This window comes from Salvelinus fontinalis, chromosome 24, assembly GCF_029448725.1.
Source record: "Salvelinus fontinalis isolate EN_2023a chromosome 24, ASM2944872v1, whole genome shotgun sequence".
Classification (NCBI taxonomy): domain Eukaryota; kingdom Metazoa; phylum Chordata; class Actinopteri; order Salmoniformes; family Salmonidae; genus Salvelinus; species Salvelinus fontinalis.
In genome coordinates, this window is record NC_074688.1 from 21,993,877 (window position 1) to 22,019,952 (window position 26,076).

Genomic DNA, 26,076 nt, shown 5'->3' on the forward strand with positions numbered 1-26,076 from the left:
CAGCATCGACATCAACTTCAAGAGATGCCACCACTACTACATCGACATTAACAGTCATTTCAAGCGATTCCACCACTCCCTCAAAAAGCACTTCAAGTCATGCCACCACTACAACATCAATTTCAGCAGTCTCTTCAAGTGATGCCACCACTCCCTCAACAGTCACACCAAGTGATGCCACCAATCCCTCAACTGCATCGACATCAACTTCAAGAGATGCCACCACTACTACATCGACATTAACAGTCATTTCAAGCGATTCCACCACTCCCTCAAAAAGCACTTCAAGTCATGCCACCACTCCCTCATCTACATTAATAGTCACTTCAAGTGATGCCACCACTACTACATCAGCAGTCACTTCAAGCGATATCACTGTTCCTTCAACATTTACTACAAGTGATGCCAAAACTACTACATCAACATCAGCATTCACTTCAAGTGATGCCAGCTCTCCCTTAACATCAATATTCACTTCAAGTGATGGCACCTCTCCCTCGACATCAATATTTTCTTCAATTGATGCCACCTCTCCCTCGACATCAACAGTTACTTTAAGTGATGCCACCACTCCCTCAACAGTCACTTCAAGTGATGCCACCACTACTACATCAACATCAGCAGTCTCTTCAAGTGATGCCACCACTCCCTCAACAGTCACTTCAAGTATTGCCACCTCTCCCTCGACATCAATATTCACTTCAAGTGATGCCACTTCTCACTCAGCTACATCGACAATCACTTCAGACGATATTACACCAACACCCACTTTAAATGATGCCACCACTCCCTCAAGTACATTGACAGTCAGTTCAAGTGTTGCCACCACTCTGTCAACAGTCACTTCAAGTGATACTACCACCACTATACCGACAGTAACTTCAACTGTGGCCAACATTCCGTCAATTACATCGAAAGTCACTTCAAGTGATGCTAGCAATACTGCATCAACATCAGCAGTCATTTCAATTGATGCCACCTCTCCCTGGACATCAACAGTCAATTTAAGTGATGCCACCACTCCCTCTACAGTCTCTTCAAGTGATGGCACCACTCCCTCAACAGTCACTTCAAGTGATTCCACATCTACTACATCAGCAGTCACTTCAAGCGATATCACTGTTCCTTCAACATTTACTACAAGTGGTGCCACCGCTACTACATCAACATCAGCATTCAGTTCAAGTGATGCCACCTCTTCCTCGACATCAACAGTTACTTTAAGTGATGCCACCACTCCCTCAACAGCTTCTTCAAGTGATGCCACCGCTACTACATCAACATCAGCAGTCTCTTCCAGTGATGCCACCAATCCCTCAACTGCATCGACATCAACTTCAAATGATGCCACCACTCCCTCATCTACATCAGCAGTCACTTCAAGCAATAACACTGTTCCTTCAACATTCACTTCAAGTGGTGCCAAAGCTACTACATCAACTTCAGCATTCACTTCAAGTGATGCCAAAACTACTACATCAACATCAGCATTCACTTCAAGTGATGCCAGCTCTCCCTTAACATCAATATTCACTTCAAGTGATGGCACCTCTCCCTCGACATCAATATTTTCTTCAATTGATGCCACCTCTCCCTCGACATCAACAGTTACTTTAAGTGATGCCACCACTCCCTCAACAGTCACTTCAAGTGATGCCACCACTACTACATCAACATCAGCAGTCTCTTCAAGTGATGCCACCACTCCCTCAACAGTCACTTCAAGTGATGCCACCTCTCCTTCGACATCAATATTCACTTCAAGTGATGCAGCTTCTCACTCAGCTACATCGACAATCACTTCAGACGATATTACAAGAACACCCACTTTAAATGATGCCACCACTCCCTCAAGTACATTGACAGTCAGTTCAAGTGTTGCCACCACTCTGTCAACAGTCACTTCAAGTGATACTACCACCACTATACCGACAGTAACTTCAACTGTGGCCAACATTCCGTCATTTACATCGATAGTCACTTCAAGTGATGCTAGCAATACTGCATCAACATCAGCAGTCATTTCAATTGATGCCACCTCTCCCTCGACATCAACAGTCAATTTAAGTGATGCCACCACTCCCTCAACAGTCACACCAAGTGATGCCACCAATCCCTCAACAGCATCGACATCAACTTCAAGAGATGCCACCACTACTACATCGACATTAACAGTCATTTCAAGCGATTCCACCACTCCCTCAAAAAGCACTTCAAGTCATGCCACCACTACAACATCAATTTCAGCAGTCTCTTCAAGTGATGCCACCACTCCCTCAACAGTCACACCAAGTGATGCCACCAATCCCTCAACTGCATCGACATCAACTTCAAGAGATGCCACCACTACTACATCGACATTAACAGTCATTTCAAGCGATTCCACCACTCCCTCAAAAAGCACTTCAAGTCATGCCACCACTCCCTCATCTACATTAATAGTCACTTCAAGTGATGCCACCACTACTACATCAGCAGTCACTTCAAGCGATATCACTGTTCCTTCAACATTTACTACAAGTGATGCCAAAACTACTACATCAACATCAGCATTCACTTCAAGTGATGCCAGCTCTCCCTTAACATCAATATTCACTTCAAGTGATGGCACCTCTCCCTCGACATCAATATTTTCTTCAATTGATGCCACCTCTCCCTCGACATCAACAGTTACTTTAAGTGATGCCACCACTCCCTCAACAGTCACTTCAAGTGATGCCACCACTACTACATCAACATCAGCAGTCTCTTCAAGTGATGCCACCACTCCCTCAACAGTCACTTCAAGTATTGCCACCTCTCCCTCGACATCAATATTCACTTCAAGTGATGCCACTTCTCACTCAGCTACATCGACAATCACTTCAGACGATATTACACCAACACCCACTTTAAATGATGCCACCACTCCCTCAAGTACATTGACAGTCAGTTCAAGTGTTGCCACCACTCTGTCAACAGTCACTTCAAGTGATACTACCACCACTATACCGACAGTAACTTCAACTGTGGCCAACATTCCGTCATTTACATCGATAGTCACTTCAAGTGATGTTAGCAATACTGCATCAACATCAGCAGTCATTTCAATTGATGCCACCTCTCCCTCGACATCAACAGTCAATTTAAGTGATGCCACCACTCCCTCAACAGTCACACCAAGTGATGCCACCAATCCCTCAACAGCATCGACATCAACTTCAAGAGATGCCACCACTACTACATCGACATTAACAGTCATTTCAAGCGATTCCACCACTCCCTCAAAAAGCACTTCAAGTCATGCCACCACTCCCTCATCTACATTAATAGTCACTTCAAGTGATGCCACCACTACTACATCAGCAGTCACTTCAAGCGATATCACTGTTCCTTCAACATTTACTACAAGTGGTGCCACCGCTACTACATCAACATCAGCATTCAGTTCAAGTGATGCCACCTCTCCCTCGACATCAACAGTTACTTTAAGTGATGCCACCACTCCCTCAACAGCTTCTTCAAGTGATGCCACCGCTACTACATCAACATCAGCAGTCTCTTCCAGTGATGCCACCAATCCCTCAACTGCATCGACATCAACTTCAAATGATGCCACCACTCCTTCATCTACATCAGCAGTCACTTCAAGCAATAACACTGTTCCTTCAACATTCACTTCAAGTGGTGCCAAAGCTACTACATCAACTTCAGCATTCACTTCAAGTGATGCCAAAACTACTACATCAACATCAGCATTCACTTCAAGTGATGCCAGCTCTCCCTTAACATCAATATTCACTTCAAGTGATGGCACCTCTCCCTCGACATCAATATTTTCTTCAATTGATGCCACCTCTCCCTCGACATCAACAGTCACTTTAAGTGATGCCACCACTCCCTCAACAGTAGCTTCAAGTGATGCCACCACTACTACATCAACATCAGCAGTCTCTTCAAGTGATGCCACCACTCCCTCTACATTCACATCAAGCAATCCCACCAGTCCCTCAAAAGTCACTTCAAGTGATGCCACCGCTACTGCATCAACATCAGCAGTCACTTCAAGTGATGCCACCTCTCCCTCGACATCAATCTTCACTTCAAGTGATGCCACCTCTCCCTCGACATCAACAGTCACTTCAAGTGATGCCACCACTCCCTCAACAGTAGCTTCAAGTGATGCCACTGCTACTGCAGCAACATCAGCAGTCTCTTCAAGTGATGCCACCAATCTCTCTACTTTCATTTCAAGCAATCCCACCACTCCCTCAAAAGTCACTTCACGTGATGCCACCTCTCACTCAACTATATCGACAGTCACTTCAAGTGATGCCACCACTACTACATCAACATCAGCAGTCTCTTCAAGTGATGCCACCACTCCCTCAACAGTCACTTCAAGTGATGCCACCTCTCCCTCGACATCAATATTCACTTCAAGTGATGCCACTTCTCACTCAGCTACATCGACAATCACTTCAGACGATATTACACCAACACCCACTTTAAATGATGCCACCACTCCCTCAAGTACATTCAGAGTCAGTTTAAGTGTTGCCACCACTCTGTCAACAGTCACTTCAAGTGATACTACCACCACTATACCGACAGTAACTTCAACTGTGGCCAACATTCCGTCAATTACATCGAAAGTCACTTCAAGTGATGCTAGCAATACTGCATCAATATCAGCAGTCATTTCAATTGATGCCACCTCTCCCTCGACATCAACAGTCAATTTAAGTGATGCCACCACTCCCTCTACAGTCTCTTCAATTGATGGCACCACTCCCTCAACAGTCACTTCAAGTGATTCCACATCTCCCTCGACATCAATATTCACTTCAAGTGATGCCACCACTCCCTCAAGTACATTGACAGTTAGTTCAAGTGTTATCGTCACTCTGTCAACATTCACTTTAAGTGATGCCACCACTTCCTCAACTACATCGACTTTCACATCAAGTGACACCACCACTACTACACCGACATTAACATCAACTGTGGCCACCATTCCCTCAGCTACATCGACAGTCAGTTCAAGTGATGCCACCACTCCCTTATCTACATCAGCAGTCACTTCAAGTGATAACACTGTTCCTTCAACATTCACTTCAAGTGGTGCCAAAGCTACTACATCAACTTCAGCATTCACTTCAAGTGATGCCATCTCTCCCTTAACATCAATATTCACTTCAAGTGATGGCACCTCTCCCTCAACATCAATATTTACTTCAATTGATGCCACCTCTCCCTCGACATCAACAGTTACTTTAAGTGATGCCACCACTCCCTCAACAGTAGCTTCAAGTGATACCACTGCTACTGCAGCAACATCAGCAGTCTCTTCAAGTGATGCCACCAATCTCTCTACTTTCATTTCAAGCAATCCCACCACTCCCTCAACAGTCACTTCAAGTGATGCCACCTCTCCCTCGACATCAATCTTCACTTCAAGTGATGCCACCTCTCCCTCGACATCAACAGTCACTTTAAGTGATGCCACCACTCCCTCAACAGTAGCTTCAAGTGATGCCACCTCTCCCTCGACATCAATCTTCACTTCAAGTGATGCCACCTCTCCCTCGACATCAGCAGTCTCTTCAAGTGATGCCACCACTCCCTCAACAGTCACTTCAAGTGATGCCACCTCTCCTTCGACATCAATATTCACTTCAAGTGATGCCCCTTCTCACTCAGCTACATCGACAATCACTTCAGACGATATTACACCAACAACCACTTTAAATGATGCCACCACTCCCTCAAGTACATTGACAGTCAGTTCAAGTGTTGCCACCACTCTGTCAACAGTCACTTCAAGTGATACTACCACCACTATACCGACAGTAACTTCAACTGTGGCCAACATTCCGTCAATTACATCGAAAGTCACTTCAAGTGATGCTAGCAATACTGCATCAACATCAGCAGTCATTTCAATTGATGCCACCTCTCCCTCGACATCAACAGTCAATTTAAGTGATGCCACCACTCCCTCTACAGTCTCTTCAATTGATGGCACCACTCCCTCAACAGTCACTTCAAGTGATTCCACATCTCCCTCGACATCAATATTCACTTCAAGTGATGCCACCTCTCACTCAACTACATGGACAGTCACTTCAGACGATACTACATCAACACCCACTTCAAGTGATGCCACCACTCCCTCAAGTACATTGACAGTTAGTTCAAGTGTTATCGTCACTCTGTCAACATTCACTTTAAGTGATGCCACCACTTCCTCAACTACATCGACTTTCACATCAAGTGACACCACCACTACTACACCGACAGTAACATCAACTGTGGCCACCATTCCCTCAGCTACATCGACAGTCAGTTCAAGTGATGCCACCACTCCCTTATCTACATCAGCAGTCACTTCAAGTGATAACACTGTTCCTTCAACATTCACTTCAAGTGGTGCCAAAGCTACTACATCAAATTCAGCATTCACTTCAAGTGATGCCATCTCTCCCTTAACATCAATATTCACTTCAAGTGATGGCACCTCTCCCTCAACATCAATATTTACTTCAATTGATGCCACCTCTCCCTCGACATCAACAGTTACTTTAAGTGATGCCACCACTCCCTCAACAGTCACTTCAAGCAATCCCACCACTCCCTCAAAAGTCACTTCAAGTGATGCCACCGCTAATGCATCAACATCAGCAGTCACTTCAAGTGATGCCACCTCTCCCTCGACATCAGCAGTCACTTCAAGTGATGCCACCACTCCCTCAACAGTAGCTTCAAGTGATGCCACTGCTACTGCAGCAACATCAGCAGTCTCTTCAAGTGATGCCACCAATCCCTCTACTTTCATTTCAGGCAATCCCACCACTCCCTCAACAGTCACTTCAAGTGATGTCATCACTCTCTCAACTGTATCGATAGTCACTTCAGATGATACCACATCGACACCCACTTCAGGTGATGCAACCTCTTCCTCAACTCCCTCAACAGTCACTTCAAGTGATGCCACCTCTCCCTCAACTACATTGACTTTCACTTCAAGTGTTACCACCACTACGACACCGACAGTAATATTAACTGTGGCCACAATTCCTTCAACTATATCGACAGTCACTTCAAGTGTTACCACCACTACTACACCGACAGTAATATTAACTGTGGCCACAATTCCTTCAACTACATCGACAGTCACTTCAAGTGATGACACCACTGCCTCAACAGTCACTCCAAGTGATGCCACCAATCCCTCAACTGCATTGACATCAACTTCAAGAGATGCCACCACTACTACATCGACATTAACAGTCACTTCAATTCATAACACAACTATTACATCAACATCAGCAGTCACTTCAAGCAATGCCACTGCTCCTTCAAAATTAGCTTCAAGTGATGCCACCACTACAACATCAATTTCAGCAGTCTCTTCAAGTGATGCCACCACTCCCTCAACAGTCACACCAAGTGATGCCACCAATCCCTCAACAGCATCGACATCAACTTCAAGAGATGCCATCACTACTACATCGACATTAACAGTCATTTCAAGCAATTCCACCACTCCCTCAAAAAGCACTTCAAGTCATGCCAACACTACAACATCAATTTCAGCAGTCTCTTCAAGTGATGCCACCACTCCCTCAACAGTCACACCAAGTGATGCCACCAATCCCTCAACTGGATCGACATCAACTTCAAGAGATGCCACCACTACTACATCGTCATTAACAGTCATTTCAAGCGATTCCACCACTCCCTCAAAAAGCACTTCAAGTCATGCCACCACTCCCTCATCTACAATAATAGTCACTTCAAGTGATGCCACCACTACTACATCAGCAGTCACTTCAAGCGATATCACTGTTCCTTCAACATTTACTACAAGTGGTGCCACCGCTACTACATCAACATCAGCATTCAGTTCAAGTGATGCCACCTCTCCCTCGACATCAACAGTTACTTTAAGTGATGACACCACTCCCTCAACAGCTTCTTCAAGTGATGCCACCGCTACTACATCAACATCAGCAGTCTCTTCCAGTGATGCCACCAATCCCTCAACTGCATCGACATCAACTTCAAATGATGCCACCACTCCCTCATCTACATCAGCAGTCACTTCAAGCAATAACACTGTTCCTTCAACATTCACTTCAAGTGGTGCCAAAGCTTCTACATCAACTTCAGCATTCACTTCAAGTGATGCCAAAACTACTACATCAACATCAGCATTCACTTCAAGTGATGCCAGCTCTCCGTTAACATCAATATTCACTTCAAGTGATGGCACCTCTCCCTCGACATCAATATTTTCTTCAATTGATGCCACCTCTCCCTCGACATCAACAGTCACTTTAAGTGATGCCACCACTCCCTCAACAGTAGCTTCAAGTGATGCCACCACTACTACATCAACATCAGCAGTCTCTTCAAGTGATGCCACCACTCCCTCAACAGTCACTTCAAGTGATGCCACCTCTCCTTCGACATCAATATTCACTTCAAGTGATGCCACTTCTCACTCAGCTACATCGACAATCACTTCAGACGATATTACACCAACACCCACTTTAAATGATGCCACCACTCCCTCAAGTACATTGACAGTCAGTTCAAGTGTTGCCACCACTCTGTCAACAGTCACTTCAAGTGATACTACCACCACTATACCGACAGTAACTTCAACTGTGGCCAACATTCCGTCAATTACATCGAAAGTCACTTCAAGTGATGCTAGCAATACTGCATCAACATCAGCAGTCATTTCAATTGATGCCACCTCTCCCTGGACATCAACAGTCAATTTAAGTGATGCCACCACTCCCTCCACAGTCTCTTCAATTGATGGCACCACTCCCTCAACAGTCACTTCAAGTGATTCCACATCTCCCTCGACATCAATATTCACTTCAAGTGATGCCACCACTCCCTCAAGTACATTGACAGTTAGTTCAAGTGTTATCGTCACTCTGTCAACATTCACTTTAAGTGATGCCACCACTTCCTCAACTACATCGACTTTCACATCAAGTGACACCACCACTACTACACCGACATTAACATCAACTGTGGCCACCATTCCCTCAGCTACATCGACAGTCAGTTCAAGTGATGCCACCACTCCCTTATCTACATCAGCAGTCACTTCAAGTGATAACACTGTTCCTTCAACATTCACTTCAAGTGGTGCCAAAGCTACTACATCAACTTCAGCATTCACTTCAAGTGATGCCATCTCTCCCTTAACATCAATATTCACTTCAAGTGATGGCACCTCTCCCTCAACATCAATATTTACTTCAATTGATGCCACCTCTCCCTCGACATCAACAGTTACTTTAAGTGATGCCACCACTCCCTCAACAGTAGCTTCAAGTGATACCACTGCTACTGCAGCAACATCAGCAGTCTCTTCAAGTGATGCCACCAATCTCTCTACTTTCATTTCAAGCAATCCCACCACTCCCTCAACAGTCACTTCAAGTGATGCCACCTCTCCCTCGACATCAATCTTCACTTCAAGTGATGCCACCTCTCCCTCGACATCAACAGTCACTTTAAGTGATGCCACCACTCCCTCAACAGTAGCTTCAAGTGATGCCACCTCTCCCTCGACATCAATCTTCACTTCAAGTGATGCCACCTCTCCCTCGACATCAGCAGTCTCTTCAAGTGATGCCACCACTCCCTCAACAGTCACTTCAAGTGATGCCACCTCTCCTTCGACATCAATATTCACTTCAAGTGATGCCCCTTCTCACTCAGCTACATCGACAATCACTTCAGACGATATTACACCAACAACCACTTTAAATGATGCCACCACTCCCTCAAGTACATTGACAGTCAGTTCAAGTGTTGCCACCACTCTGTCAACAGTCACTTCAAGTGATACTACCACCACTATACCGACAGTAACTTCAACTGTGGCCAACATTCCGTCAATTACATCGAAAGTCACTTCAAGTGATGCTAGCAATACTGCATCAACATCAGCAGTCATTTCAATTGATGCCACCTCTCCCTCGACATCAACAGTCAATTTAAGTGATGCCACCACTCCCTCTACAGTCTCTTCAATTGATGGCACCACTCCCTCAACAGTCACTTCAAGTGATTCCACATCTCCCTCGACATCAATATTCACTTCAAGTGATGCCACCTCTCACTCAACTACATGGACAGTCACTTCAGACGATACTACATCAACACCCACTTCAAGTGATGCCACCACTCCCTCAAGTACATTGACAGTTAGTTCAAGTGTTATCGTCACTCTGTCAACATTCACTTTAAGTGATGCCACCACTTCCTCAACTACATCGACTTTCACATCAAGTGACACCACCACTACTACACCGACAGTAACATCAACTGTGGCCACCATTCCCTCAGCTACATCGACAGTCAGTTCAAGTGATGCCACCACTCCCTTATCTACATCAGCAGTCACTTCAAGTGATAACACTGTTCCTTCAACATTCACTTCAAGTGGTGCCAAAGCTACTACATCAAATTCAGCATTCACTTCAAGTGATGCCATCTCTCCCTTAACATCAATATTCACTTCAAGTGATGGCACCTCTCCCTCAACATCAATATTTACTTCAATTGATGCCACCTCTCCCTCGACATCAACAGTTACTTTAAGTGATGCCACCACTCCCTCAACAGTCACTTCAAGCAATCCCACCACTCCCTCAAAAGTCACTTCAAGTGATGCCACCGCTAATGCATCAACATCAGCAGTCACTTCAAGTGATGCCACCTCTCCCTCGACATCAGCAGTCACTTCAAGTGATGCCACCACTCCCTCAACAGTAGCTTCAAGTGATGCCACTGCTACTGCAGCAACATCAGCAGTCTCTTCAAGTGATGCCACCAATCCCTCTACTTTCATTTCAGGCAATCCCACCACTCCCTCAACAGTCACTTCAAGTGATGTCATCACTCTCTCAACTGTATCGATAGTCACTTCAGATGATACCACATCGACACCCACTTCAGGTGATGCAACCTCTTCCTCAACTCCCTCAACAGTCACTTCAAGTGATGCCACCTCTCCCTCAACTACATTGACTTTCACTTCAAGTGTTACCACCACTACGACACCGACAGTAATATTAACTGTGGCCACAATTCCTTCAACTATATCGACAGTCACTTCAAGTGTTACCACCACTACTACACCGACAGTAATATTAACTGTGGCCACAATTCCTTCAACTACATCGACAGTCACTTCAAGTGATGACACCACTGCCTCAACAGTCACTCCAAGTGATGCCACCAATCCCTCAACTGCATTGACATCAACTTCAAGAGATGCCACCACTACTACATCGACATTAACAGTCACTTCAATTCATAACACAACTATTACATCAACATCAGCAGTCACTTCAAGCAATGCCACTGCTCCTTCAAAATTAGCTTCAAGTGATGCCACCACTACAACATCAATTTCAGCAGTCTCTTCAAGTGATGCCACCACTCCCTCAACAGTCACACCAAGTGATGCCACCAATCCCTCAACAGCATCGACATCAACTTCAAGAGATGCCATCACTACTACATCGACATTAACAGTCATTTCAAGCAATTCCACCACTCCCTCAAAAAGCACTTCAAGTCATGCCAACACTACAACATCAATTTCAGCAGTCTCTTCAAGTGATGCCACCACTCCCTCAACAGTCACACCAAGTGATGCCACCAATCCCTCAACTGGATCGACATCAACTTCAAGAGATGCCACCACTACTACATCGTCATTAACAGTCATTTCAAGCGATTCCACCACTCCCTCAAAAAGCACTTCAAGTCATGCCACCACTCCCTCATCTACAATAATAGTCACTTCAAGTGATGCCACCACTACTACATCAGCAGTCACTTCAAGCGATATCACTGTTCCTTCAACATTTACTACAAGTGGTGCCACCGCTACTACATCAACATCAGCATTCAGTTCAAGTGATGCCACCTCTCCCTCGACATCAACAGTTACTTTAAGTGATGACACCACTCCCTCAACAGCTTCTTCAAGTGATGCCACCGCTACTACATCAACATCAGCAGTCTCTTCCAGTGATGCCACCAATCCCTCAACTGCATCGACATCAACTTCAAATGATGCCACCACTCCCTCATCTACATCAGCAGTCACTTCAAGCAATAACACTGTTCCTTCAACATTCACTTCAAGTGGTGCCAAAGCTTCTACATCAACTTCAGCATTCACTTCAAGTGATGCCAAAACTACTACATCAACATCAGCATTCACTTCAAGTGATGCCAGCTCTCCGTTAACATCAATATTCACTTCAAGTGATGGCACCTCTCCCTCGACATCAATATTTTCTTCAATTGATGCCACCTCTCCCTCGACATCAACAGTCACTTTAAGTGATGCCACCACTCCCTCAACAGTAGCTTCAAGTGATGCCACCACTACTACATCAACATCAGCAGTCTCTTCAAGTGATGCCACCACTCCCTCAACAGTCACTTCAAGTGATGCCACCTCTCCTTCGACATCAATATTCACTTCAAGTGATGCCCCTTCTCACTCAGCTACATCGACAATCACTTCAGACGATATTACACCAACACCCACTTTAAATGATGCCACCACTCCCTCAAGTACATTGACAGTCAGTTCAAGTGTTGCCACCACTCTGTCAACAGTCACTTCAAGTGATACTACCACCACTATACCGACAGTAACTTCAACTGTGGCCAACATTCCGTCAATTACATCGAAAGTCACTTCAAGTGATGCTAGCAATACTGCATCAACATCAGCAGTCATTTCAATTGATGCCACCTCTCCCTGGACATCAACAGTCAATTTAAGTGATGCCACCACTCCCTCCACAGTCTCTTCAATTGATGGCACCACTCCCTCAACAGTCACTTCAAGTGATTCCACATCTCCCTCGACATCAATATTCACTTCAAGTGATGCCACCTCTCACTCAACTACATGGACAGTCACTTCAGACGATACTACATCAACACCCACTTCAAGTGATGCCACCACTCCCTCAAGTACATTGACAGTTAGTTCAAGTGTTATCGTCACTCTGTCAACATTCACTTTAAGTGATGCCACCACTTCCTCAACTACATCGACTTTCACATCAAGTGACACCACCACTACTACACCGACAGTAACATCAACTGTGGCCACCATTCCCTCAGCTACATCGACAGTCAGTTCAAGTGATGCCACCACTCCCTCATCTACATCAGCAGTCACTTCAAGTGATAACACTGTTCCTTCAACATTCACTTCAAGTGGTGCCAAAGCTACTACATCAAATTCAGCATTCACTTCAAGTGATGCCATCTCTCCCTTAACATCAATATTCACTTCAAGTGATGGCACCTCTCCCTCAACATCAATATTTACTTCAATTGATGCCACCTCTCCCTCGACATCAACAGTTACTTTAAGTGATGCCACCACTCCCTCAACAGTCACTTCAAGCAATCCCACCACTCCCTCAAAAGTCACTTCAAGTGATGCCACCGCTAATGCATCAACATCAGCAGTCACTTCAAGTGATGCCACCTCTCCCTCGACATCAGCAGTCACTTCAAGTGATGCCACCACTCCCTCAACAGTAGCTTCAAGTGATGCCACTGCTACTGCAGCAACATCAGCAGTCTCTTCAAGTGATGCCACCAATCCCTCTACTTTCATTTCAGGCAATCCCACCACTCCCTCAACAGTCACTTCAAGTGATGCCACCTCTCCCTCGACATCAATCTTCACTTCAAGTGATGCCACCACTCCCTCAACTCCCTCAACAGTCACTTCAAGTGATGTCATCACTCTCTCAACTGTATCGATAGTCACTTCAGATGATACCACATCGACACCCACTTCAGGTGATGCAACCTCTTCCTCAACTCCCTCAACAGTCACTTCAAGTGATGCCACCTCTCCCTCAACTACATTGACTTTCACTTCAAGTGTTACCACCACTACGACACCGACAGTAATATTAACTGTGGCCACAATTCCTTCAACTATATCGACAGTCACTTCAAGTGTTACCACCACTACTACACCGACAGTAATATTAACTGTGGCCACAATTCCTTCAACTACATCGACAGTCACTTCAAGTGATGACACCACTGCCTCAACAGTCACTCCAAGTGATGCCACCAATCCCTCAACTGCATTGACATCAACTTCAAGAGATGCCACCACTACTACATCGACATTAACAGTCACTTCAATTCATAACACAACTATTACATCAACATCAGCAGTCACTTCAAGCAATGCCACTGCTCCTTCAAAATTAGCTTCAAGTGATGCCACCACTACAACATCAATTTCAGCAGTCTCTTCAAGTGATGCCACCACTCCCTCAACAGTCACACCAAGTGATGCCACCAATCCCTCAACTGGATCGACATCAACTTCAAGAGATGCCACCACTACTACATCGTCATTAACAGTCATTTCAAGCGATTCCACCACTCCCTCAAAAAGCACTTCAAGTCATGCCACCACTCCCTCATCTACATTAATAGTCACTTCAAGTGATGCCACCACTACTACATCAGCAGTCACTTCAAGCGATATCACTGTTCCTTCAACATTTACTACAAGTGGTGCCACCGCTACTACATCAACATCAGCATTCAGTTCAAGTGATGCCACCTCTCCCTCGACATCAACAGTTACTTTAAGTGATGACACCACTCCCTCAACAGCTTCTTCAAGTGATGCCACCGCTACTACATCAACATCAGCAGTCTCTTCAAGTGATGCCACCAATCCCTCAACTGCATCGACATCAACTTCAAATGATGCCACCACTCCCTCATCTACATCAGCAGTCACTTCAAGCAATAACACTGTTCCTTCAACATTCACTTCAAGTGGTGCCAAAGCTTCTACATCAACTTCAGCATTCACTTCAAGTGATGCCAAAACTACTACATCAACATCAGCATTCACTTCAAGTGATGCCAGCTCTCCGTTAACATCAATATTCACTTCAAGTGATGGCACCTCTCCCTCGACATCAATATTTTCTTCAATTGATGCCACCTCTCCCTCGACATCAACAGTCACTTTAAGTGATGCCACCACTCCCTCAACAGTAGCTTCAAGTGATGCCACCACTACTACATCAACATCAGCAGTCTCTTCAAGTGATGCCACCACTCCCTCAACAGTCACTTCAAGTGATGCCACCTCTCCTTCGACATCAATATTCACTTCAAGTGATGCCACTTCTCACTCAGCTACATCGACAATCACTTCAGACGATATTACACCAACACCCACTTTAAATGATGCCACCACTCCCTCAAGTACATTGACAGTCAGTTCAAGTGTTGCCACCACTCTGTCAACAGTCACTTCAAGTGATACTACCACCACTATACCGACAGTAACTTCAACTGTGGCCAACATTCCGTCAATTACATCGAAAGTCACTTCAAGTGATGCTAGCAATACTGCATCAACATCAGCAGTCATTTCAATTGATGCCACCTCTCCCTCGACATCAACAGTCAATTTAAGTGATGCCACCACTCCCTCTACAGTCTCTTCAAGTGATGGCACCACTCCCTCAACAGTCACTTCAAGTGATTCCACATCTCCCTCGACATCAATATTCACTTCAAGTGATGCCACCTCTCACTCAACTACATGGACAGTCACTTCAGACGATACTACATCAACACCCACTTCAAGTGATGCCACCACTCCCTCAAGTACATTGACAGTTAGTTCAAGTGTTATCGTCACTCTGTCAACATTCACTTCAAGTGATGCCACCACTTCCTCAACTACATCGACTTTCACATCAAGTGACACCACCACTACTACACCGACAGTAACATCAACTTTGGCCACCATTCCCTCAGCTACATCGACAGTCAGTTCAAGTGATGCCACCACTCCGTTATCTACATCAGCAGTCACTTCAAGTGATAACACTGTTCCTTCAACATTCACTTCAAGTGGTGCCAAAGCTACTACATCAACATCAGCATTCACTTCAAGTGATGCCATCTCTCCCTTAACATCAACATTTACTTCAATTGATGCCACCTCTCTCTCGACATCAACAGTTACTTTAAGTGATGCCACCACTCCCTCAACAGTCACTTCAAGTGATGCCACCGCTACTGCATCAACATCAGCAGTCTCTTCAAGTGATGCCACCACTCCCTCTACATTTACATCAAGCAATCCCACCACTCCCTCAAAAGTCACTTCAAGTGATGCCACCGCTACTGCATCAACATCAGCAGTCACTTCAATTGATGCCACCTCTCCCTTGACATCAACAGTCACTTTAAGTGATGCCACCACTCCCTCAACAGTAGCTTCAAGTGATGCCACCACTACATCAACAGTGACTTCAAGTGACGCTACCACTAAATCGTCAATCTCTTCAAGTGGTGCTACCACTACATTGACAGTAGCTTCAAGTGATGCCACCTCTCCCTCGACATCAACAGTCACTTCAACTGACACTACCACTACATTGACAATCTCTTCAAGTGATGCCTCCACTCCCTCAATATTAACATTCACTTCAAGTGATGCCACCTCTCCCTTGACATCAACAGTCACTTCAAGTGATGCTACCACTACATCAACAGTCAGTTCAAGTGATGCTACCACTACATCAACAGTCAGTTCAAGTGATGCTACAAATACATCGACAATCCGTTCAAGTGATGCCACCACTCCCTCGGCATTAAAAGTCACTTCAAGTGATGCCACCTCTCCCTCGACATCAACAGTCAATTCAAGTGATGACACCACTACATCAACAGTCACTTCAAGTGATGCCACCTCTCCATCGACATCAACAGTCAAGCCAAGTGATGCTATAAATACATCTACAGTCCGTTCAAGTGATGCCACCACTCCCTCGACATTAACAGTCACTTCAAGTGATACAACCTCTCCCTCGACATCAACAGTCAAATCAAATGATGCCACCAGTACATCAACAGTCACTTCAAGTGATGCTGCCACTACATTGACAGTCTCTTCAAGTGATGCCACGACTCCCTCGACATCAACAGTCAATTTAAGTGATGCTACCACTACATCAACAGTCATTTCAAGTGATTCTACCACTACATTGACAGTCTCTTTAAGTGATGCCTCCACTCCCTTGACATCAACAGTTACTTTAAATGATGCCACCTTTTCCTGGACATCAACTTTCACTTCAAGTGATGCCACCGCTTCCTCAACTACATCAATAGTCTTTCCAAGTGATTGCACCTCTCCCTCTACATCAACAGTCACTTCAAGTAGTGCCACTTCTCTCTCGACATCAACAGTCACGCCAAGTGATACAACCACTACATCAACAGTCACTTCAAGTTATGCGACCTCTCCCTCGACATCAACAGTCACGCCAAGTGATGCCACCTCTAAGTCAACATCAACAATCACTTCAAGGGATGCTAACACTACATCGACAGTCTCTTCAAGTAATGCCTCCACTCCCTCGACTTTAACATACACTGCAAGTGATGCCACCGCTTCCTCAACTACATCAACAGTCTCTTCAAGTGATGCCACCTCTCCCTCGACTTCAACAGTCACTTCAAGTGATGCCTCCACTCCCTCGACTTCAACAGTCACTTCAAGTGATGCCTCCACTTCCTCGACAGTAACATACACTTCAAGTGATGCCACCGCTTCCTCAACTACATCAACAGTCTCTTCAAGTGATGCCATCTCTCCGACGACATCAGCAGTCACTTCAAGTGATGCCACCACTACATCAACAGTGACTTCAAGTGATGCTACAAATACATTGACAGTCCGTTCAAGATATGCCACCACTCCCTCGACATTAACACTCACTTCATGTGATGCCTCCACTCCCTCGACAGTAACATACACTTCAAGTGATGCCACCGCTTCCTCAACTACATCAACAGTCTCTTCAATTGATGCCACCTCTCCCTCGACTTCAACAGTCACTTCAAGTGATGCCACCACTTCCTCGACATTAACAGTCCCTTCAAGAAATGCCACCTCTCCCTCGACATCAACAGTCACTTCAAGTGATGCCACCAATACATCATCAGCCACTTCAAGTGATGCTATCGCTACATCGACAGTGTCTTCAAGTGATGCCACCACTCCCTCGACATTAACTGTTACTTCAAGTGATGCCACCTCTCTCTCGACATCAACAGTCTCTTCAAGTGATGCCATCTCTCCCTCAACTACATTCACAGTCATGCCAAGTAATGACACCTCTACGTCAACATCAACAGTAACTTCAAGTGATGCCACCACTACACCGACAGTATCTTCAAGTGATGCCACCTCTCCCTTGGCATCAACAGTCACGCCAAGTGATGCCACCTCTCCCTCGACATCAACAGTTACTTCAAGTGATGCCACCAATACATCGACATTCTCTTCAAGTGATACAACCTCTCTCTCGACATCAACAGTAATTTCAAGTGATGCCACCACATCATCAAAAGTAAATTCAAGTGATGCCACCAGAACATCAACAGTCACTTCAAGGGATGCAACCTCTTCCTCAACTACGTCTACAGTCACGCCAAGTATTGCCACCTCTACCTCAACATCAACATTCACTTCAAGTGATAATTCCACTACATCAACAGTCAGTTCAAGTGGTGCTACCACTACATCGACAGGATCTTCAATTGATGCCACCTCTCCCTCGACATCAACAGTCACGCCAAGTGATGCCACCTCGAAGTCAACATCAACTGTCACTTCAAGTGATGCTACCACTACATCGACAGTCTCAACAAGTGATGCCACCTCTCCCACAACATCAACAGTCACTTCAAGTAATTCCACCACTACATCAACAGTCACTTCAAGTGATTCCTCCACTCCCTCAACTTTACCATACACTTCAAGTGATGCCACCGCTTTCTCAACTACATCAACAGTTTCTTCAAGTGATGCCCCCTCTCCCTCGACATCAGCAGTCACTTCAAGTGATTACACCAATACATCAACAGTCACTTCAAGTGATGCTACCACTACATTGACAATCTCTTCAAGTGATGCCAACACGCCCTCGACATTAACAGTCACTTCAAGTGATGCCACCAATACATTGACAGTCTCTTCAAGTGATGCCACATCTCTCTCGACATCAACAGTCACTTCAAGTTATGCCATCTCTCCCTCAACTACATTGACAGTCAAGCCAAGTGATTCCACCTCTAAGTCAACATCAACAGTCACATCAAGTGATGCTACCACTACATGGACAGTATCTTCAAGTGATACCACCTCTCCCTCAACATCAACAGTCACGCCAAGTGATGCCACCACTACATCAACAGTCACTTCAAATGATGCTACAAATACATTGACAGTCCGTTCAAGTGATGCCACCACTCTTTCGACATTAACATTCACTTCAAGTGATGCCACCTCTCCCTCGACATCAACATTCAATTCAAGTGATGCAACCACTACATCAACAGTCACTTCAAGTGATGCCAACTCTCCCTCAACATCAACAGTCACGCCAACTGATGCCACCTCTAAGTCAACATCAACTGTCACTTCAAGTGGTGCTACCAGAACATCGACAGTCCGTTCAAGTGATGCCACCACTCTTTCGACATTAACATTCACTTCAAGTGATGCCACCACTCCCTTGACATCAACAGTCACTTCAAGGGATGCCACCACTACATCAACAGTCACTTCAAGTGATGCTACCACTACATTGACAGTCTCCTCAAGTGATGCCAACACGCCCTCGACATTAACAGTCACTTCAAGTGATGCCACCTCTCCTTTGACATCAACTGTCACTTCAAGTGATCCCACCGCTTCCTCAACTAGATCAATTGTCTCTTCAAGTGATGCCACCTCTCCCTCGACATCAACAGTCACTTCAAGTAATGCCACCACTACATCAACAGTCACTTCAAGTGATGCTACAAATACATCGACACTCCGTTCAAGTGATGCCACCACTCTTTCGACACTAACAGTCACTTCAAGTTATGCCACCTCTCCCTCGACATCAACAGTCACTTCAAGGGATGCCACCACTACATCAACAGTCACTTCAAGTGATGCTACAAATACATTGACAGCCTGTTCAAGTGATGCCACCACTCCCTCGATATTAACAATCACTTCAAGTGATGCAACCTATCCCTCGATATCAACAGTCAAATCAAATGATGCCACCACTACATCAACAGTCACTTCAAGTGATGCTACAACTACATTGAAAGTCTCTTCAAGGGATGCCACCATTCCCTCGACATTAACAGTCACTTCAAGTGATGCCATCTCTCCCTTGACATCAACAGTCAATTTAAGTGATGCGTCCACTACATCAACAGTCACCTCAAGGGATGCTAACACTACATTGACAGTCTCTTCAAGTGATGCCAACACTCTCTCAACATCAACAGTAACTGCAAGTGATACCACCTCTCCCTCGACATCAACAGTCACTTCAAGTGATCCCACCAATACATCAACAGTCACTTCAAGTGATGCCACCTCTCCCTCAACTACATTGACAGTCACGCCAAGTAATGCCACCTCTAAGTCAACATCATCAGTCACTTCAAGTGATGCTACCACTACATTGACAGTCTCTTCAAGTGATGCCTCCACTCCTTTGACATCAACAGTTACTTCAAGTGATGCCACCGCTTCCTCAACTACATCAATAGTCATTCCAAGTGATGGCACCTCTCCCTCTACATCAACAGTCACTTCAAGTAGTGCCACCACTACATCAACAGTCTCTTCAAGTGATGGCACCACTCCCTCGACATCAACAGTCTCTTCAAGTGATGGCACCACTCCCTCGACATCAACAGTCTCTTCAAGTGATGCTACCAGTTTATCGACAGTCCCTTCAAGCGATGCCACCACTACCTTGACATTAACAGTCACTTCAAGAAATGCCACCTCTCCCTCGACATTAACAGTCAATTCAAGTGATGCCACCACTACATCAAGTGATGCTGCCACTACATCGACAGTCTCTTCAAGTGATGCCAGCACTCCCTCGACATCAACAGTCACTTCAAGTGATGTCACCACTACATCAACAGTCACTTCAAGTGATGCCACCACTACATCAACAGTCACTTCAGGTGATGCCATCACTACAGAGAAAGTCACTTCAACTGATGCCACCACTACAGAGACAGCCAGTTCAAGTATTGATACTACTCCCTCCACATCAACAGTTACTTCAACTGTGGCTACCAATCCCTCAACTACATTGACAGTTACTTCAACTGTGGCAACCATTCCGTCAAATACATTGACAAGTGATGCCACAACTACTACATCAACATCAGAGGTAACTTCAAGCGATGCAACCATTCCCTCAACAGTCTCTTCAAGTGTGGCCACCACTCCCTCAACAGTCACTTCAAATAATGCCACCACTCGCTCAACTACATCAATTGTCACTTCAAGTTATACCACCTCTCCCTTGCAATATACAGTGACTTCAAGTGATACCACCTCTCCCTCAACATTACCTTTCACTTCAAGTGATACCATCTCTCCCTCAACTACATCGACAGAGAACTCAAGTGTTGACACTACTCTCTTGACATCAACACCCTCTTCAAATTATATTACATCAACAGTCACTTCAAGTGATCCCACAACTCCCACTTTTCCATCAACAGCCACAAGTGAGGTCACCACTCTAAGACTAATAATGTCATCAACAAGTGGTGCTACTACAGTGTTAACAGGTACAGATACCTCAGCAGTTGTAGCAGTATCTACGCCGTCCACCCCTTCACCGGGACTAACATCCAGAGACACTACTTTGGTGACAACAATCAAAACCACTGTTGCAGAATGCAGTAAGATTATTTTAACTTATTCTCAAAAACCATCATAAGATGATATGATTGTAAAGATGTAAAGTTTTTTTAACCTTACAAATCGATACCAAAGACTATTGAAATGTGTGAATATATTGCTGTACATACACTGCATTATTTTATTTTTATTGTCATTTGTTTTCAGTGTCAGATGCTCTGTTGAATGTCATCAGGCTGGAGGATGTCACCAGTAAGTTAATCAGTGTGAGTTGGACTGGTATTCCTCTGGACCAGCAGATACAGTACAAGGTGAAGCTGGCATCTAATTCCAACACAACTCAGATTGAGACCTCAGCCACCAAAGCTGTTTTCTCAGACCTTACTCCTGGAACCATATACACTCTGACTATTGAGTACTTATCCTGCTACATCAAGAAAAACATTTCAAGAGACATAATCACTGGTATGTCAACTCTTTTTCAAGTAATCTCATTGAATTCACTAAGAGCATGCTTTTGCTTTTAAAACAATTATAGATCAAATTAGTACAATAGGACATTTTGTGCAAACATCACATTTGTTTTCTTAAATCTTTATGTTTTCTCCAAAAGCTGGAAAGGTCTATGAATCTTCCACTCGAATTCCAGGCAGAGAGTTTTTGTCTGATTATTCAAATCACACCAGCAAACTTTACAAAGACTTTGTGGCCAATTTTACCATGCAGGTAACATTTTTTATATTTGCTTTTTAATTTAGGTAGTATAATATAACATTGTATGATTTAAATGTACATATTTCTTTAAAGGTTGAAAAGAATCTCCCAAAAGCATACCAGGACCTTATCAGGGCTAAAGAAATGGTGGTGGTTGTGACAGGTGTTCACAGAGGAAGTGTGATCGTTGACTTTGATCTGGTCACTGCTCTGGAGGTCAAACTGTCAACCTCTGACGTGCAGAACAGTGTCATCAATGCGCTGAAATCATCTGTACTCGGAGTAGATCTGAATTTCACCTCAGTCAAAGGTTTTTGAATTCCAATGACTACATACAATAATATTTTCTATGCTAGTTAATCAATCAAATTATTTTTTTAAATAAATATTCAAGGACTAACAGAATTTAGGACATTATCATATCGCCGTGTGTATTTAGTGGCCTTTAGTGACTTAGTTTTTACTATATTACAGAGGCAGATATCTGCCAACGAGGCGATTACACATGCTCAAAAAATGCCAGCTGTGTCAGAGAGGGACCCTCACATACATGTGAATGTAAGGCAGGATTCTACGATGAAAACCCAACCGTACCGGGTACTGACTGCAAGAGTGAGAAAACTTTGTTGCTTGAAATGTGGGCCACACTTTACATGAAATAAGTACCTTATACAAGAGTAACTACCAGTGGAGGAACTTATGTTATCACCCTGTAATACACTAGTAAGTACATCCAGTTAAGCAGTATTTACCACTATTGCAATCACTGTTTTGTAGGAAATATCTCTCCAGGTGCAGATCCATGTGAAGGCTTGTGTTCATCACGTGCTCAGTGTGTGGTTGGTCCTGGAGGCAGCCATGAGTGTAGCTGCTATCCTGGTTTGATAGATGAGAATCCTGTTAATCCTGGGAAGCTATGCAAAGGTACACTAATGTCCTCTGCCTCAATTGTATCTGTATCAATTCCTTACTTGTGTATCTTACACATACGTTGAATTACATCTTCATTAAATCAAAATGTGCCCACTATAGATCCTGTCGACTGTTTTGATCAAGAAAATGACATTTGCTCATCCCAAAATCCATGTCTTCCATCCAAGTTTCTCTGCTCATGTAAGTTCTGAAATCATACCAAATCTTCAGATCTCACATACGGTCTTCAGAGAAAGACGAATCTGTAATACTGAGGCCTATTTGTGCCTCTGACTGACCTACAGCTTATTATAACAACTCTCTCTGCTTCCCTCCTACAGTGAGGAAGGTTTTCAAATTAACAGCAGAATTCAACTCTTGGATCTTCAACTCCTCTCTGCACGACCCAGGGAGCGATGCTTGGGAATATGCCTCTACAAAGATCATAAAAACTGTATGCACATACACTCTCTGATTTGTATTTATTGTGATATCTTACAAATGTAATCTTAAAACACTATGGTTTCTTTTCCATAAGTCCTTTTATAAATAGACGTCTACTTTACTATAAAAAAATGTTTCCAGGTTGTCCCCAGAATGCGGTGTTTTCTGTCAGATTCATCCTTTGACATGACAGTGGTGGGCTTCCAGAGGGGTAGTGTGGTGGTCAGGATGATGTGTGGTTATAATGGGAATACTACCGATGATGAAAGAACTCTCCAGGCTGCTCTGCAGGACACAATCCGCAAACACTTGGACGACTCCGCCATAGCTACCTTGAAAAGTATGTTTAAAACATAGGATAAAAAAAAAGAATTGGCATTACATGATGATGGTGTTTGTTTTGTTGAATGAATGTATGTGACTTGGTTGTGGTATGTATGTGACTCAGGTTGTGGTTTCACTAATTTCTTCTATTTAATTTTGTGTGGGATGCTGCTTATCTAATATTGTCCTTTCAATAGTTACTGATAGACATTGACCAAACATCTGTCTGTTCTTTGTAGGAGTTTCCCAGATATCAATGGCCCCAGGAGCAGGCTGGAAAGTGGCGACAATAGTCCTGGGAGTTCTGCTGGGCTTCACTTTGATAGTCGTGGTTGTCGTTCTGATCATCACCATAGCGAGGAGAGCAGCTAGCAAGCTGACCTCATATAACATCGAGCAAACAAAGCACAACAGACAAGTGGTGTCCGATGACTACTTAGAAGGACGTTATTCTTATCAGGTGTAGTTCAGGGATTCTTAAAAAGACGAGATAATCTCAACTTTTTTTAGAATATATTTGTTAATATTAACAGAAGTATCAGCTATCACACCATGTAAAGGAACAACCTCCTAATACTTTAAGTGTTTCATAAAATGCAACTAACTCAATTCCGTCAGACACAATAAAAGGCAGTACATTTTTACATTTATTGTTGAACAAGTGTTTAATAAAGGCCTTGATTGTTTAATTGTAACATTAGATTATTCAAAAATGTAATACAAATCTCCTAACGTCTTAATTGTTTTATTTTATAGTGCTATATAATGCACCAGGGCTAATTTCGCGTTTGCATGATTTTTTTGTTCGTTTTTTTGCATGTTTTTCTAGATTCAGAACATAAAACAACATTTAGAAAGCAAACATTATCCCTTGGATCTACCACAGCAAATATATCAGTAGTTTAAGCATATGTTGCAACAAGGTTAAAATATTTTTTCTAAATATTGACTAAAAGATCGATCTTATTAAGAGGGTTAGTCATCAGTGAGTTGATAAGGCACTGACGCAGTTGACTCAAAGCAGATGTAACAGATTAAATTTACGTCGCCCCCTCGCCCCGACACGGGCGCGAACCAGGGAACTTCTGCACACATCAACAACGGTCGCCCACGAAGCAGCGTCCACAAAGGCCGCGGCCCTTGCAGAGCAAGGGGCAACCCTACTTAAAGTCTCAGAGCAAGTGACGTAACTGATTGAAATGCTACTAGCGCGTACCCGCTAACTAGCTAGCCATTTCACATCCGTTACACTCACCCCCCTTTCAACCTCCTCCTTTTCCGCAGCAACCAATGATCCGGGTCAACAGCATCAATGTAACAGATTAAATTTACGTCGCCCCCTCGCCCCGACACGGGCGCGAACCAGGGAACTTCTGCACACATCAACAACGGTCGCCCACGAAGCAGCGTTACCCATCGCTCCACAAAGGCCGCGGCCCTTGCAGAGCAAGGGGCAACCCTACTTAAAGTCTCAGAGCAAGTGACGTAACTGATTGAAATGCTACTAGCGCGTACCCGCTAACTAGCTAGCCATTTCACATCCGTTACACAGACATATTTGTGCCTCTACAAATAAATGTTTAATACAAACATTTGTAAAATATAGAAAATTATTTATTTGAAAACAATACAAATATAACCATTATATCAGATCTTTCAGCACTCTGACGGAGTTGACTTTAGAGTTAATGTTTTATGGAGTTGACAACATTTTTGCTTTTGTTCTTCATTCAAGTGATATACAAGTTTTTCCTCAGTTGCTTTAAGGCTCTAGAACATAATTATATCATGTCCTATCTTAATCTATCAGACAGATGGAGTCAACAGTTTATGGTTGTGACAATGGTGATTTCAATATTGTTTGTTTAAATCTA

The 26,076-nt window shown here is 44.1% G+C and overlaps 1 protein-coding gene across 1 annotated transcript in view; it reads left to right on the forward strand.

Moving 5' to 3' along the window:
- LOC129821704 (serine-rich adhesin for platelets-like) overlaps positions 1-24,668 on the forward strand; it is a 46,358-nt gene extending 21,690 nt beyond the window's left edge. The window contains 14 exon segments of the mRNA XM_055879285.1: positions 2,848-2,970; positions 3,040-3,666; positions 3,736-5,292; positions 13,453-13,933; positions 14,048-14,139; positions 14,329-14,434; positions 14,693-14,877; positions 16,651-19,110; positions 21,727-21,849; positions 22,022-22,273; positions 22,422-22,534; positions 22,616-22,832; positions 22,997-23,234; positions 24,410-24,668. Of these exon segments, the coding sequence (XP_055735260.1) occupies positions 2,848-2,970; positions 3,040-3,666; positions 3,736-5,292; positions 13,453-13,933; positions 14,048-14,139; positions 14,329-14,434; positions 14,693-14,877; positions 16,651-19,110; positions 21,727-21,849; positions 22,022-22,273; positions 22,422-22,534; positions 22,616-22,832; positions 22,997-23,234; positions 24,410-24,668 (6,833 nt within the window).
- Positions 24,669-26,076: the final 1,408 nt, after the last annotated feature.